The 17,029-nt window shown below is 45.0% G+C and overlaps 1 protein-coding gene across 3 annotated transcripts in view; it reads left to right on the top strand.

The window, feature by feature from the left end:
• Window positions 1–980: 980 nt before the first annotated feature.
• MYH11 (myosin heavy chain 11) overlaps window positions 981–17,029 on the top strand; it is a 54,949-nt gene continuing 38,900 nt past the window's right edge. The window contains exons 1-3 of one of the 3 annotated variants that reach the window (XM_040079324.1): window positions 981–1,105; window positions 7,007–7,365; window positions 11,978–12,134. In XM_040079324.1, coding sequence (XP_039935258.1) covers window positions 7,024–7,365; window positions 11,978–12,134 — 499 coding nt within the window. In that variant the 5' untranslated portion in view covers window positions 981–1,105; window positions 7,007–7,023. The remainder of the gene's footprint in view (window positions 1,106–7,006; window positions 7,366–11,977; window positions 12,135–17,029) is intronic. The other 2 variants (XM_040079323.1, XM_040079325.2) reach the window with 2 other exon arrangements.

The following is a 17,029-nucleotide window of genomic DNA, read 5'->3' as shown; positions in this document are numbered from 1 at the left end:
ACCATATTTAGTCTGTTGCTGAGAGGGGGTTGTTTCGGTATTTTGTGTTTGGCACGTTGATGGGAATTCCTAGAGGATCCTAGCTTTCCCTTTTTGGGATATCTCCATCCACAGGTCCTACTGCACAAGGCTGTTGGCTACTAGGGGAGGAAGGAGGGGGGACAGCTGGGGACTGAAGGTTTGGGGCGTGTGAGGAAGATTTGATGAGGACCAGATCACTCGCTAACCCCTGCGGGTCTGGCTCCCAGCACCCCGTCCTCCTCTCCCTGCCAGCACACGGTGCCTGCTCCCTGTTCTGTCTGTGCATCCCCCAGCTCCTCAGCACTTCTCTTCTACATTTACGGACACAGGGTGGTATTTCTTATTTATGAGCAAGTATGGACAGTCCTTTCTCAAGAACTGAGCTGCACACTGGATCACAAAAGAAACTTTGGCAAATACGCTGGAAAGGTGGCAAACAACCCTCTCGTTTCCCAGTGGCGAAGGAGGTTTAAACCAGCCCCAGGCTCCAAATGTCACAGAAACACAGGGAGACCCAGAGCCACCTCCACCCACACAGCCCTGCTGTGTAAGGAATAACCCTCTTTGCCCAAGCAACCCCTGAACTCAGGGACTTAGCTCCAACAAAATGCACTGACAGTGGGTAGGAAACATCCAGTGCCACACGGGCCCGTGACCTGTCCTTTGCCCTTCTAGGCACAGGGCCATGAGGGGCAGGGACACTGCCAAGGCAGGAAGGAGTTAAATGTCCATTTGCTTTGTCAAACAGCAGGGAAAAGGAGTGAAACCCTGAACCTGTGGTTTAGGGGCACCTCTTTCATACATCTTCTTGAAAGCCAGAATCAGCCTGCTCCCTAAAAAGTGGCTCGGGGCAGGGGCCACAACCCAGGGTTAGGCCCTGCTGAGAACGAGGTTCTTGGCTCGGGCTGTGTTTTTTAAGCCAGGTACCAAAAGGATTTTCCAGCAGGACGTGGTTTCCAGGGCCCCTCCCCACTGACAAGATTCTCCTCCTCTATATAGGGAGGCTGCAAAGGCAGCAAGGACTTGGGCTGTCCCGGCTGGTGGCTGCATCTCCGACCCGCTCCGCTCCCCCAATTGGACACCTGTGAGTACCCCGGGGGCGAGGTCCCTGCTGGGCACCGGGCTGGGGGCTCGCACTCTTTGGGACGGGGACTCCGGCAAGTTAACCCTTCCTCCGCTCTGCAAACGCGTTCAGAGCACGAACCTGGCGATGGGAGCAGACCTGCTCTGTCCTGGTTTGTGTGTCACTGGCTGGGTTCTGCCTAAAATGCGTAGGGACTGTGCATGGCTGAGAGGGGGCACAGGTGGAGCGCTGCCATTGCCGGGCCGAGCCTGGGGACCCCGGCTGCAGAGAAGGAGCCGCGCTCGGAGCCGGCAGCAGCGCTGCCACAAGGTGCAGGGCAGGGCAGGTGGCCACGGGTACCTGCTGCAGGCAACCATCACCCGGGCAGCTGGGCATGAAAAACCTGAGCTGCTGACCCTCGTTAAGTGTTGCTGACCCCTCAGTCCTAATAAAGGACTGCTGAAAGAAAAGTGCAACCCAATAAAATTACCGGTTCATCAGTAACTTGTTCTTTAACAGGGAAAATGCATTAAAATTAGGAGGAGGAATAGAATCACTTTTACAGAAATGCCCCAGCATAACATATATATGTTTTTAATATGCTGGGAATAAATTTGAAGCAAAGCTAATCTGAAAATTTACTGAACTACAGTAATTCCAAAGGTGACGTGCCTTTTTTTTTTAAAATGCATAATAAAGCAACCAACTTCTAAGAAAATCCCGTAAGTAAACTAAGACGACAGTAGATGGCAGTGCAGAAAGCAGCTTCAGCGCCATCCCAGCGGTTCAGGAGCTGCTTTCACCTGCACGTGTGTGTGTCCGTGTCTGTGTGCATGCACACCTATAAAAATGTTGGTATTTATGTGACAGGCATATATGTTTGCATAACTAAGAAGCATCATGAGATATTTTCAGTATAAGAGAAATCAGGCGGCTTGTCATTCTCTAATTCATGCATATTAGTAAAACCTTTTCTAAAATACACTTGTTGAAAAACAAGCCCACCTTGTCCTTCGCTCCCAGCTTTGCCCTGGCAGGCAGTTTGAGCAGGATTGGCTGGATGGGCTGACCTGCTGAACTGCCCGAGTTCTCTCTTCCCTCAAGACTCTCGGGCAGGGGCTGAACTGATGAACCCCCCAAGAGCAAAGCTCTGATTGTCCCTTCAGTTTAGTGCCCGATTCTGCCCTGGCCCTGTTCACTTGGATGTAAACAATGAATTTTATTATCTCATTTGCAATTGACACACTAGTCCCTAAAAGGTATTTGTTTTGAATTTGTTATCATTACATTTTTGCGGAACGGGGAGTATTGAGCAGAACATCTCCATAAAAGGCAGCGTGGGGATGTATGCAGAGATCCCAATGCTTTGGGAATCACAGAGACTTCTTAGTTGCAAATGTGATGGCTTTTAAGCATGTTAATTTTAGGAGAAGCCGAGAGCTAGAGACAGCTTTCCAACTTGTGCAAAGTCCAGTTAAATTACGGATTATTTGTGAATTATAATCAATATACAGAATTTGATTTAGTTAATAGAATGACATTACAAGTATTTGAAATAGCTGGGTTTTTTCCAGATAAAGGAAATCTATCCCTTTTTTCTCCCTTCTTTTCTGATTTTAACAGTTTATAACACTGGCAATAACTAGGGCCAGTTTGTTTTGAAAATTAGAAAATGAATCAAGTGTTTAGTCAGAGTTATGTATAACCCACATTAACAAAGGTGAGAAGACTTTAATATAAACTGAGGCACTTACAGACAATTTGATTGAAGTATATGGAGAATGCATTACCAAAAAAAGGTGAAAGGCTGGGAGGGATCGATAGCAGTGCTCATGATAAAGCTGTCAATGCTGGGGAATTCCAGTTCCCAGATGAAGGTCACAAGGTTGGGATTCTCCCCTAGATTATCTTTTGATTATGTTTTTTTTTTTTTTCCAAGCAGTGCTCAGTTGGATGATTCAGTTAAGTACTGGAAAAGTAAAAGATAAGGAAACTGGAAAGATCATGTGTTTCAAGAATTACTGTAGCCTAAGAAATGCAGTTTGAGTCAAGAGCAGGTTACTACTACACCCTTCCATCAGGAACCAATCATGACAGCAGGACTCGGTTTTTGAAAATAACTGGTTATATATTCCTCTGTTGCCATAATTATTCCCTGTACAGATGTGATAAGGCTTTATATTGACATGCACATCCTGCAGAGGAAGGGAGAAGTGTCCTTTATCTTTTCCTCAGGAGAAAAGCAGTCCCTCAAGCTCTGACTCAGGAGGCAATTCTGCTTGGCCAATAACCTTTTAATTAAAGTGCACTTCCTGTGAATATTTATATTTCATCCTTGAAATAATATACTCAGGATAAACTAGTTACAAAGACAGCATTCAGCTTCTGTCATTAACATGCAAAGGGAAAAGACAGTGAAGAACAGTCAGATATCTCCATAGTGGGACAGCAGATAGAGGAACAGAGTGAGCTGTGGAAGTATCCATGTATGTGTGTGTGTTAGACAAGTACAACAAATGGATCAGGTCAGGTGAAATCTGGCACAATTCTAAGGCAAGAAACTTCATCTCAATAGTATTTTTGTGATTGCTTTTCCTCCTCCCATCCTCAGGATAACTCACCTCTGGGTATAAAGTGTACACTCTTGGACATGATTTGGGCTAAATGGATGAGAACCTCCTACCACCCCTTGCACAGGGATAGGGGTCTCCGTTTCTCTCAGCCAGTCCCTGGGGTGAAACCCAGGAACTGGCTAAGGGGTCAAATCTCCTTTCCTAGGGAATGTTCTCAGCAGGCAGGAAGGAGTCTTTCCCCTCAGCCCATTTCCCCAGTATCAGTCACATACTGGCCCAGTGCAGTGCAGTTGTGATCAGAGATGGACCAGAAGATATAGTGCCAATTACTAATCAGAAAACTTCAGCATCTCATTAGCAGCTCATTAGTCTTCACTAGGACAAATTTAGTTGAGTTTGTGGAGCTTACATTCTACCCCTTCCATTCAGATGGAAGACCCTCCTTTATAATGAAAACGAGTAGTGCACATTAATAAATAAATTCAATTATTAATAGCCATTAATCCACATTTCATAGCCGCATTTCAATTTTTACTGCAGTGATAGCCAGAAGCTGCTAAAACTTTAACCTTAGATTTCAGAGTTCAGTTCTTTTCACATAAATCCATATTTTCTCCTCATTGTTTCAGGGGAGTTCTGGGATCCAGCTCAGACTGTCTATTCACTAGTTCTTGTAGGGGACCTATTCTTACCATATTCAAACTAACACGAGTATTTGGATCTAGGAAATGAGACCCTGTATTCCCAAGTTCTGCAGTTCATTCCACCTTATATACCTTCCAAATGGATCTTGCTTTGAAAAAGATTGAATTTAAAACTTTCTGCACCGTGCTATGTACATACAGGCAGAAGTAGGAGAACATAGTTATATACAGAGTGAGCAGCTCTCAGTTTCATGACACAATCTGTGGGAAATGCTTTTGACTTAGCATGTAACAAACAAAGAAACTTTTCCTTGGTTCTTGGGCAACAGAAGAGACAAACCTCTGGGATGTCCCACTTTGACATGTTTTGTAACATGCCAACGGTTCTAGCTACAGTTGGGTTTTTGAGGTGGATGGTCAGGATGATTTGGCAGTTTGATTTTCATCATCATTTTCTGTGGGCAGCCTCAGAATAGCAGGATTTGACCCCATGAAGCTCAGATCTGCAGTTCAGTCTCATTTTTGGTGTTTCTGACAGCAGTACTTTATTGATACAAAAGTGCTATCACCTGGCATTTAGCCACAGGCAGCACTATCCAACTTTTCTGATGCTTCAGCATGGCCACACAGCTCTCCTCTGGGCATAGGATGGGCTGAAATCCCCATCTCCACTGCTGCAGCACTTCCTGCCATGCTGCTGGGGCAGTGGGGTGAATGTGCCTTGCCTGTTGGCAGAGCAGGGGGAGAGGCCAGGGCAGCTCCTGCTGCTCCCTGAGCTCCGTGCCCTGGGGGCTGCAGCCCTGCGATGGGGATGGGGAGATGGGGATGGGGATGGGGATGGGAATGGGGATGGGGATGAGGATGGGGATGGGGCAGTGCTTCCACGGCTCCCCGGTGCAGCAGCTTCCCCCCGCAGCCGCCAGCTGGAGAGCTCGGCTGGAGAGAATACCATCTCCATTATTGGAACTGTGCAGCTCTACCAGCCCTCTTGGCAGCCAGGGAGCATTTTCTGCCTTAATCCACACAGAGGTCAAATAGTTTCCTCTTGCTCTCTTCCAAGAATCTCCTGGGAGCGAGCAGAGGGCCACATCCTACAGATGCTCCCTCACAGAGCCCCGACAGCGGGGAACACTGCCCAGGGGCCAGTGGCAGTGCACAGGGTCCCCTCACACATTGCACCTTCATGGAATATCTGGGTGAATTTTCCTCCTTGGGATTTCCAGGCAAGGCTCTAGAACAAGCACATTTATCTGCCCTTTTTTTTTTTTTTAAGACAAGACAATTGTCGAGGGAGTTTAAAGAGCTGGGGCATCTCATTTCCACTGGATTTCAGTGGGATATCATCTAACCTTCTTAGGCACTTCTAAAAATCCTAGTTTTGTTTTTAAGCTTTATGTCACCTTCTACATGATCTATGCTTCCTCCTCAGAGCCCTCAGAGAGCGTGGCCTTGCAAAAAACCCTTAATCTGTGGGAAGGTTTCAGGGACAAATATTTGGAAAGCAAGCTCTGATACTCCCAGAGCACAGGGTGTCCATTTGGCTACATACCATAGAGCTTGGTTGTTACAAATACTGTCCTGCTTATGGGTTGACTGCTGACATCTTTAGCAGTCAGTTCTCCAAGCTCCCTCCAGATTCGTGTTTGTTTGAATGCTGTAAATACTAAATTCATTCTCAATAAGGAAATGAAACAGCCTCTGTCTCCCAGAGCTGTTTTTCTTGGGCACACTGCTTGTAGCTCCTCCCCAGCTCTCCTCTCTGCTCCACTGCACAGCAGGTTTCCCAGCCAGCACACTCTTTCTGCCCTGGAGCAAACCACAAATCCTCTGTGTACTCCCTCCTTCATTTAGACCTGTGCCCCCATGGGACTGAGCAGAACACTTATAAAGCTCCAGCATAGCAGCACGGATCTTGCAGCCACATCCAAACGTCAGTGGCCAGAGCAGGAGAGCAGCAGCCTCCTGTCTCAGCACCGTGCAAAGCAGCCTAAACTCTGCCCTGGCTCTCACCTATGGGGCACATACACCCAGCTGCTTTATCCATGCGTGCTGCATGACACAGATGCATCACCCTTCCAGTCTGAGCATCATGCTTCAGAGTATCTTTTAGCTGATGTAATTTCCAGGCTTGTTTCATTTCTTCTCTCTCTAAATGTGATAGACATTTACCCTTCATAAATGATCAGCTCCTACTGTCTGACCCATGGGGAGGGGCTAAATCTAAATTACTACTCCTTCACCAGCAGCATTGACAATAACTTTTTTTTCTGCTTTTTCTGTTGACTTTGTCTTAATCTTCTTCTTCTCCGAATGAAATGGTATTAAGTAATTGGAAATAGTCCTTTGCAGGAAAGGTTCATTTCTGCCCTTGCTGGAACACAGCCTGGGAACCATTCTTCTACTGTTTATTTCATGATTGCATTGACAGCATTTGAGTGATGGGAAATTTTGCATTTGTCTGGATTCAATTAACTTTGTGATGGGCAAGAGCTGAGGCTGCAGGAAGGTGTTCATGTTCTGGTGCAGTTCTGACAGTCTCACTGCACAGGCACAGAGTATCCACATGGAAATGTGAGATATGACACGGGACCTATAGTGCTTTGGACCTACTGCATGGCAGATTTGACAACTGTGTTTTGTCTGGAACATCTCCACATTTGCCTTCCTTTATGCCTTTAAAGCAGAATATTTTGCTTCCTCAACAGGTGTCTGCTGAGTCAAAATGGCTCAAAAACCCCTCAGCGATGATGAGAAATTCCTCTTTGTGGACAAAAACTTCATCAACAACCCACTTGCCCAGGCTGACTGGTCAGCAAAGAAACTGGTTTGGATTCCATCAGAGAAACATGGATTTGAAGCAGCAAGTATCAAGGAAGAGAAAGGGGATGAGGTGACAGTTGAACTGGCAGAAAATGGAAAGAAAGTGACACTGAGCAAGGATGACATCCAGAAGATGAACCCTCCAAAGTTCTCCAAAGTGGAGGACATGGCAGAGCTGACTTGCCTCAATGAAGCTTCTGTGCTGCACAATCTAAGGGAGAGATACTTCTCAGGTCTAATTTATGTGAGTAGACCCAAACACACGCAGAGCATTTCCTATTGCATGTGACCATGTCCATGTCCCAGCCACTGTGTGGGATCCAGGCCTTGTGCAACACCGCCATGCACTACTAACCCCCAGTAATAGCATCCTAGTCCAAAAATGTTTTAAATTCGCTTTGTTCTCCATGATTCTACTGCTGCTTTGATAATTGCTTCTTTACTTAAGTAAATTAAAACACACAAAGGTTTCGTACACAAAATTTACGGATTCTGAAAGAATATTATTGGCTTGGAAAGTACTTTCTGATAGGGGAACAAAACCTGAGTCCTGCTATTTGGGAAAAAAAACCCAACATGATAGGGACTTTTAAATTAATTTGATGTAAACCTAAACAATTTTCCAGTAACGTGCAAAAAAAGCATACAGAAAAGGCAAATCATGCAGTTCTTCTCAGGCAAAACTCCCACTGAAAGGCTGAAAAGTTCTGGTTTGGTGGTGCTGGAGTTAAACCTTTATCCACACATGGATAAAGGGACAAACCCTTACATGTATCAGTGTGTCACTGAAGCAAAGTCCATGCATCCTCTAAACCTTTTTGTCCCTCATGTTAATCAAGTTACAGATCAGGCAAGCCTGGACAAATTATAATTTCTCTATATTCATGTGAGTTATGGCAAGATTATTCCGTCTTTCAGTCCTCACAAGTACATTAACACAAGAATATTTTGACATTAATATAATCTGTAATCTAACCACATCAACAGGAAGCAAACAGCACAGTAAGAAAGCCCAAAACTTTTCCAAGGAATTTAGCTGTTATCTTTGGTTTTACATGAGGGATCCCTCTGCTGTGCTGCAGAAAAGTTATCTACAGTTTCAATCTATGAAAATTTTACTTGCATGACAGACCACAGATGAGCGAAAGAAAGTACAGAGCTTAAGCAGAAACAGTAGTCAAGGTCTTATTACTAATATAAGGAATGCTAAATTGGAAAGTAGGAAATGAAGCAGAAAATAAGATAGTTATATGGACTACAACAAAGGAACTACTTACTTGTTATGCATAACTTCAAAGAGCTAAGCTCAAGACCTTTCCTTCAGGAATGCACTAAAATGCACATTATCAAGTTCCTGAAAGAAGCTAGACTTCCCATCTTTTTGTTATTTGAGTTTATTGGATTTTAAGTTTGCAGGTGAACACACGGACCTGCATGCTATTATATCAGAACATGCAGCCTTAATGATTAAAATAGATTTTTTCTGAAAGTGTTCTGCATTGTTGCAAGAATTATAAGAATTAGGAGAAGGTTAGTGGGATAAAATGGGGGATTGGGTATTTCTTTGTTGTTGTTTTCAGCAACACTTTGCACAGCTGTTCCAGGGTTGCCATTATATTTATTTTATGCAATTTTCACTTTCTACAGAAAGAGGAAATTAATTTCCAAGAGCGGATAATGCAAGTAGAAATCAAAGAGTTCTTCATGGAGGCAAAACCAGAACTGTACCTGAAATTAAGTTTTCTTTCTCAAGAGACCAGATTTTAAGATCATAAAAGTTTCAAAGACATTAATTTGACTTATAGCGCAACAAGTTATTTGTCTTTTCAGTAAGCAAAACCTGCTTGAAGCTGCCCAGCTTTACGCAGTGATCCCCTTCTAGACGTTGTCATACCTTTTTAAAAACAGAGGGGGCCTCTAAGGAGAATTTGAGTTGCACCCACTTGCAAAACTAACTGTAAACAACCATCCTCTGGCTTTGCCATGTGTTGCCTAATTTGCATCCCTTGGAGTCCCACACATTCAAAGAAAACATGACCTCACCATTTTTCTCTCTGGAGCATTTGCTGACGCAAATGGGGATTCCCAAATCTGCTAAAGAAAAATAATCAATTCAGTTGGAAAAAAAAAAAATCATCTCTGACTTGCATTTACATTAAATATTATTAAATAAAAAGATTCAGTGCAGAGGTTCACAGGGTGACTGCACACTAGAAAAACACCCTGGCCTTTTGCTTTATCACAGATAATTAAGATAGAAGGGCAAGAAGAAACATGAGCCACTAACTCATGTTTCACATTGCTCAGAACAAAAAGAATCTGCTTCATCCACACACAAATTACACCCAAAATGATTATATAAGCATGAAAAACACAGCAATGCAACTTCAGTGGATTTGAGAGGAGAATCAAGTTCCTTGTGATATTCATAGGCACTACTTGTTCAGTCTTCACTTAACAGTGAAAAATTCTCTCTTTGGTACATAAAGTTAAATATGCATATTGGAACTGATTGGACTCTTCTGCCCAAATGTAGATATTTACAATGCAGATGTGTATTTGTGCCTTGTCTCTTGCAAATACCCAGCAGCAGCAGCTGTCTGAGGGATACACAAGCTCAGCACTCCATTGGAAGTATCCCTGAGATATTTCAGATTATGTTCTTCGTCCAGACCCTCTGGGGAGAGGTTCAGCTGGGGGTCTCTGGACAAGCTGTGCCCCAGGGAGAAGGATTTAAGGCATGGAAGCTCCAGTGCCCCCACTTCCAATCACACACTCGGCTGTGTCAAAACGTCATCTATATTATCTTGCAAAGCAGTCACCTAGAGCTACAATTAGCCAAAATAAGAGGGTTTCATTAAATTTCCTGAGGTGACAGATCATATCGGTCACAGTCCAGTTAGAAATGAGGGTCCCTGAACTTCATCAGCTCCAGCTTTTGCTCTGCCTTAATTCCCTGCTTCTTGTGCCTCAATATTAGCTCTTCGAAGGTATATTGCTGTGTGCCTGGGTGGGCAAACAGCCCTGCATGTGGGGAGTCAGGAAATACCTGGAAATCTCAGGGAAGGGAGACCTAAATAATTTCCTTGATTTCATCTCCTAATTTTTTACCTTGGGGTGATGATTAGTTGAGTTCGTACAGTAAATCTATTTATACTATTAAAAAATGGCCTGCTGTCCTTTCAATAAGGTGGTGGTCATTCTAGGATAAAACTGTCCCTTTTCCAGTGTGTTATCCTGGCAACACTAAAATTCGCTTTGACACGAGCAGCAGTTCATTCTGACGTCCCATGTCAGTGAAAATCCAGCCCAGCAACTCCCTTCTCCCATGCCAAGGGGTTCAGCCTGGGGCTGCTGAGAGCCGGCGAGGATCTGAGCCCGGTTTTCTTGGGCTGCGGTGGCACAGGCGCAGGCTGAGCTGAGCTCTTGGTCCCCACCAGCGGCGGAGCAGCCCAGATGTGTCCGCACAGCTGGAGCAGCTGGCGCTGCCGGTGCCCAGCCTGCGGCCCTGCGTGCTCAATACCATATAAAGCGCTCCGGCTGTGCCGGGCCGTGCTGGGCGTTGCCTATTATGGTCAGGAGAGGGAAATCCTTGTGCCCGGAGCCTGGCGGTGCCACGGCCGGCCGTGCCCGCTGCGGGGAGCGGGGACAGCTCCGGCCGCGCTGGGGCACGGCCCGGGCTGGGGCTGGGCTGGCAGCGGCCGCACCCCGCAGAGCTCCCCTGCACACACACGGCAACTAAACCAAACATAATAAACTTTAAAAACCACACAAACCGCTTCTGCCCATGTCAGAAACAACTTTTTTTTTTTTTTTTTTTTTTCTTTTTCTTTTTTTCCCCATAGGCCAGTTTAAATATCACAATACTCCTGCCATTATGTTCTCATAACTTGGCTGGGCTTTTTAAAATTATTATTATTTTGGGGGTTTAATTTTTCTTTCTTAAAGTTAAATACCCTTGCAAATTTCTTAGTTTTAGCAACTGTTTGCGAAATATGTCTCTTTATCTATTATCGTATGGTGTTATTTCTGGTCCAGGTCAATAGCTGGAGTATTTAGAAATAAAGGAAAAATAAAAACTAACTAACTAACTAATTAACTAACTAATAAATAAAAACCAAAAAACAAGCAAACAAACAAAACTAAGGAATATCTTGATGAACACCTATCAGATAGCAGCCAATATTCTAATTTAAGTATATATATATTTATATTAATAACTTCATTATTTTCTAAACAAATCACATTTTTTCCTTAAGTTTCCTGCAGAAATCATCATGTCATGAAGGCATGATTAGTCTCTTAAGGTATCTGTTTGGAACTTGAGCAATTTTGTAAGGACTCTCATCAATCATCATTACACAGTGCTCATAGAAGCTTTTCTGAAAGAAACCCTTCAAACATCAACCCAGGCTTCTTACCTAGGATCTCAGTTTCCAAAGTCTGATGCCTGTGTGAGCAGATATTTACATCATATTCTGATAAGAAAATACACATATAAAGAAATATGAATTATTACAGTTGTTACCATACTCTTACGTATGATAAGGGCATGGATTTTGTACTGAAAATAACTGAAGTTAAGGAGCTCTAACATCCGATCATGGTGTTTCTACAGATTGCTAAATTCACCTTCTTTCCAGCAGCTCCCTTATTAGAGATAATAATTTGTGCACTTAGAAACCACCTGTACACACACATTCGGACAATCTCTGCTTCCTTTGTTAGCCTGGGCAGAGCACAAAGGAGCGCTGCTCGCTAAAGTCCCGTTAATCCAGCGCAGCCGATGCCCGCGTTTCCCAGCCTGGGCATGGCGTGTGATGTTAAGCCCAGCTTTTCTTTGACTTCCCTTGCAGACGTACTCGGGTCTCTTCTGCGTTGTGATCAACCCCTACAAGCAGCTGCCCATCTACTCGGAGAAGATCATCGACATGTACAAGGGCAAGAAGAGGCACGAGATGCCTCCGCACATCTACGCCATCGCCGACACGGCCTACAGGAGCATGCTGCAAGGTAGGACAGCCCCTGCCCTGCAGCTGCACCGGCACCTGGGAGCTCCACGCGAGCCCCTGCGAGCACCCAGCCGGGAAAGGGCTCTCACGGAGGGCAGCACTGCCTTTCTAGAAGTTTCAGAGGAATTCTTTGGCAGGAACAGCAGTCCACAAACGCTGTGACTCAAAAAGGAAAAACGATCCTTTTACCCATCTGTGTCGAGGCATGTGGGAAGGTTTCAAAGTCAAGCAAATAGTTTTGGCAAATACGGGCATGGAAAATGCTCCCTCTCCACGAGTGGAGACTATTCCAAAGTTAGCAGTGAGCGCTGCTGGATCTGTCAGCATTGCTGCTCTCTCCCCCCAGCAAAGCAGATTCAAACTGTGTTTTGGGGCTACTTTCCCTACTGCCTGAAGTCTTGAACCCTGAGTGAGATGTGCTCTGTTTTCCAACAGGGATGGCAGTGGGAAAGCAGCTGGGCCCCAAAGGGTGCAGATAAACTCCCAAAATTCACAGTGCTCTCCTCCTCCTGCAGCCACTTCTGACAGACCGAGGGGATTTTGTTCTAAGGAAAACCATCATTTAGGGATGAAAAAGCTGAAGTGATGGATGTAGGAGGCTGCAACTCCTCCAGACTATAGGGCATGACCATGCACCATCTCACATCGACCTTGGGTGCTACAGGAAACCAGGAGCTCTACAAAGCATTTTGAAGTTTATATGCCCTCATAAGGACTCTGACCCTAAAGAAATTTTGGCTGACAGCTATGGCTCAGCAAGATACACAGGCTTGGCCCTAAAGTTTACAGCTTCCCAGGATTAGGACTTTTTTCCTTCCTATGACTTACATGACATTTCTTTTCTGTAGCTGTTTCAGTTACTTTATTTAAGTGCATCCCAGAAGGCAGAGCTACAGTGCAGCATAAATAAAGCAGCAAAAATATCCTGAAAACAGACCTTCCTACACACTATGTGATATAATCATAGTTATAAAAAACTTACTTGGCAGAGGGTCATCCCACCAAGCCACAGTCACATATCAGTGCTCCAGCTCCCCTCCTGGGCCCTGTGCTCTGCATCCAGCACTGTCCAGGGCTCCGAGCAGGCTCTGAAGCCATTCCTCCCTCTGATCCTCTGTTTAAGCAGCAAGCCTTGAGGAGAGATCTGGAAGAAGTTCCTGTCTCCTGCAGACCATCAGCAGTTGTGCAGAGTACTGTACTTGTCTCTAGAAATGGAGTGGGGGAAAAAATAGGAAAGGGCTGTTGAGCTATCTGTAGAGAAGAAAAAAAAAAACCAAAACCCATCTGACTGCAGCCTGTGCTGAACCAGAATTGTCTTGTCCTGACAATAGATGAGTTTTCTGTCTAAAGTGAAACTAGGCTCAGCACAGATGAGCCTGATCCAGGCAGCATAGGGATGTCTCCCACTCCTCCTCCCTCTGGCTCCTGTCCCTCCCAGCATGTTCTCCTGAGCAGTAGGAAGCCACTGGAGCTGGTTTGCCCTCACTGTGGCCATTAACTGCACTTAGAGCAGCATGGGTTCAGCTGCCTCCCAGGCTGGGTGCTGCAGGGAGGGGGCAGCAAGAGTGCAGGCTCTTATCAATTCACTTCTTTTGGTGCTCAGAATTATTTCCTGGCCTTACTAGCTTTCAGGGAGCTACTCTTTATTATTCACGTGCCCCCACTGCAATCCTTCCTGGCAGCAGAGAGGAGGGGCAGAGCAAGTAGAAAGGAGCAAGGAAGGAGTAGGTGATCAGCTGAACCTTTAGGAGGATGCTCTTTCACTGCTTCCCACCCCAACCACGCACAGCTGGCATGGCAGCCAGCAAGTGGAACCACCAGAGCTCCCAGCACAAGCCCAGGACACCCACGTTTTACTTGCACATGTCATCTTGGAGTCTCTCCATCTCTGAAGAGGGCCCCAGCTGCTTTCAAAGCTGTGCTTTTGTTTGTAAAAACCTACTCATGTTTTGTGCATAATACTAAACCAACCCTCAAAATAACTCTGGTTATTCAGCCAAAATTCTATTCACGTTGGACTGGTGGAAGTGGGCGTCAACGCGGTTCTGTGTGAGCACGCAGCACGTATAGGCACAGAGAGCTCCAGGAGGTTGTGAGCATATTTCCAAATGGAATATAAACAAAAGATCTTACTCATAAACATGGATCAGAGCACTAAACGTTTTCCCTGTGAGAAGTCAGTACTGCTCCTTATCTGGAAACTTGCATAGTTTCTGCTTGCCAAAGTAAAATATGTCGTAGATTCATGAGACTGAGGAATTATATTCTGTTATTTTGTGACCAGGGCCACTTGGCCCAGAGCAATCGGCTTGTTCAGATGTCTCAGGGATCCTTTATCTCTTGGTGAACCAAGCCTCTGTGTCTGCAAATCCCTGGTCCTACTGCAGGTTCATCAGCTGGGAATCAGAGCCCTCCACATTCTCACCCTCCCCTGTGTTGGCACAAACATCCAGCAGAAAACATGAGCTGTGCATGCTGCATTCCTCCTCTGCTTCTGAGACTTACTTGGTTAATGTATTCCTTAGGGATGATGCTTAACTCCCATCAAAGCTGTTCTGATAAAAACACTTAGCCATAGTTATCAGCAATCAGATAATCAGACTTTCTTCCAAATATGCAGAAAAGCTGACATCTCACAGGACACAGGAATTATCAAAGATGTTGGCTGGGCAAAGATAAATTTTCCACTTGTTTCAAGTGGTTCTGAACACCTAAAACCCTTGTGCAAATCACAGTCATGCTGTCTCACGCTCAGCCAGGAGCGCTGGGTGTCCTGTTTGAATCTGCTGATTACCATGTCACTAATGCAGTTTGATCATTGCCCAAGCACAGCCACGGGTGCTCATTTCCAGCCAGAATGAGAATAAACTTTAATTGTCTTTAATCTCAAAGACTGAGAATTCTACAAGAACGTTTGTGTGTGTGTCCTCAGGAGCTGCCACGCTGAACTGGGCCCTCCTGGCTGTGTTTACAGACTAGCTGCAGATGATTACTGCTGCACTTGGAGACTGCAATCATAAAACATTCCCTCTGCTCCTGCAGCCCGTGCTCTCCTGTGTTTGGGATGAAGTAGCTCCATACGGAGGGCTCCATCCCCATCCCAACCCCTGCACTGCCAGCAGGATCCTTCGTGCAGCCATGATGCAGAGCTGCTCCAGGTGAAAGGCATTTCTGCTGTGCTGCACTGGGTGCCAGTGTGGTCTGTGAATGCTGCTCACAGCACAAGGAGGAGGTGGTGCAGGCCAGGGAAGAGGAGCTGGAGGTGGGTGGATGACCCTCCCTGCAGCACTGCCGGCTTCCAGCGACAGTGATGCTGACACACTGCTCAGTGAGGAGGAGGAATTCTGCTGCCTTCTGTCATCTTCCCTGCAGAAACAAAAAACAAGAGATAGACAACAGAAACGTGAAAATCATGTTATGTAGAAGTAGTAACAAAGTTTTTGTGTAGTTGGTTAGGCTTTTATTAAGTTTTCTGGCAGTAAATCATCATGGAGAAGATATTCTGCAGCTTTCTGCAGATTCAAGGAGATTGTTTTCTGTGGAGCCACTTTTATGCAAGCTTGAGTTAAAAATGGAAAAACAAACAACCTGGTAGTTACTTGGAGGTATGGGAGGGAAACACAGTTCCCAAGGCCTTAGAAAAGGAGGCTGCTGTGAGAAGCCATCTGTTTACTGTGTCCTCAGCAGGACTGTACAGAAATGTCCCCTTCAGGCAGTGCAGTTACTAACAAATGTAAAGCAGTAAGTGAGTGGGGGAACATGGTTTCGGTCTGGTTTTTTTCCTTTTATGGTAAAGCTGCCAACTTGCTGCTTCATTGTGATAAACCATCTGATTTTGTTCGTGATTAAGCAGAGCTAACTGGTCTATCAAGAACACAGGGGCAAGAATTCTTACCGGCAACTGGAGGTGTTTGGTGAAAAAAGCAAGCAGGTTCCAGAAAGAAAAAAATAAAACAACTCTGCTGCACAGTTGAGGTAGCTGGTGAGGGTTACAATGTAAGTGTAGGCCTCTATTAAAAATAGAGGAGAGAATAATAATAATAAAAAGTTTAGACTTCTACTATAGACATACAGGAGGTAAATTCTACTCTTCCAGGCAGGGTCAAATTTTCTTAAAAGGCATTAGCCAAAAAGATATTGGAATCTAGAAGACCTATTTCATTGCTTTTTAACCCCCAGGAATGATATTTAAGGAGTTTTATTTATACAGCTCTTTCTCTTCTGGTATATCTAACTACATAAAGTTGCAGACTCACAAAATAGGGCACATTCTTTTCTGTATAGAATGAAACATTCCAGAACAGACATAGGATTAATCGAATGGGAGAGCCTTTGGAAGTGAATGAGACCCGTATCTGCATCTCATGTCATAACAGAACAGGACTGGACTTCCTGATATCTTTCATCCTTAGAGCTGCAGTTAGAACTGATGGAGGAGACAGAATAACATCTGGAATCCTCCCTCCATGAGTGTGCACAGCACAGTTTGCCAGCATGAGGTTTCTCCCATGATTAACCTATCCCTGAGGACATTTGGTGCGATTTCTGACCTTCCTAATCCTTCCTCTGCTCTTACATGTCCCCAGGCTGGCCCTTCACAGGCACTCCCACAAAGCCCCGTGGTGGGCCAGCCTGTGAGACACCTTTGGGAGCGTTCCCCTCCTGAGGAGCGAAAGAAGGGCAGCAATGAGTAGTGAGAAAATACTTGGCTTGGACACCAGCTTTTTCTAATGTTCCCTGAGCTCAGAAATTCCACTGGCAACGCAGTATCAAGAGTCACTTTTATTTTCTTTATTGTATTTATGGGTTAGTGATGCAATATCAATATATGCCCATGGTTTCTATTTACACAACAATGTATTTTTAGCAAAAGTTCTTCCATGGTCTCACTTTTTG

This window comes from Hirundo rustica, chromosome 15 (assembly GCF_015227805.2).
Source record: "Hirundo rustica isolate bHirRus1 chromosome 15, bHirRus1.pri.v3, whole genome shotgun sequence".
Taxonomy (NCBI): domain Eukaryota; kingdom Metazoa; phylum Chordata; class Aves; order Passeriformes; family Hirundinidae; genus Hirundo; species Hirundo rustica.
Note: the sequence above shows the minus strand (reverse complement) of the source record. Positions and strands in the feature narration are given on the sequence as shown.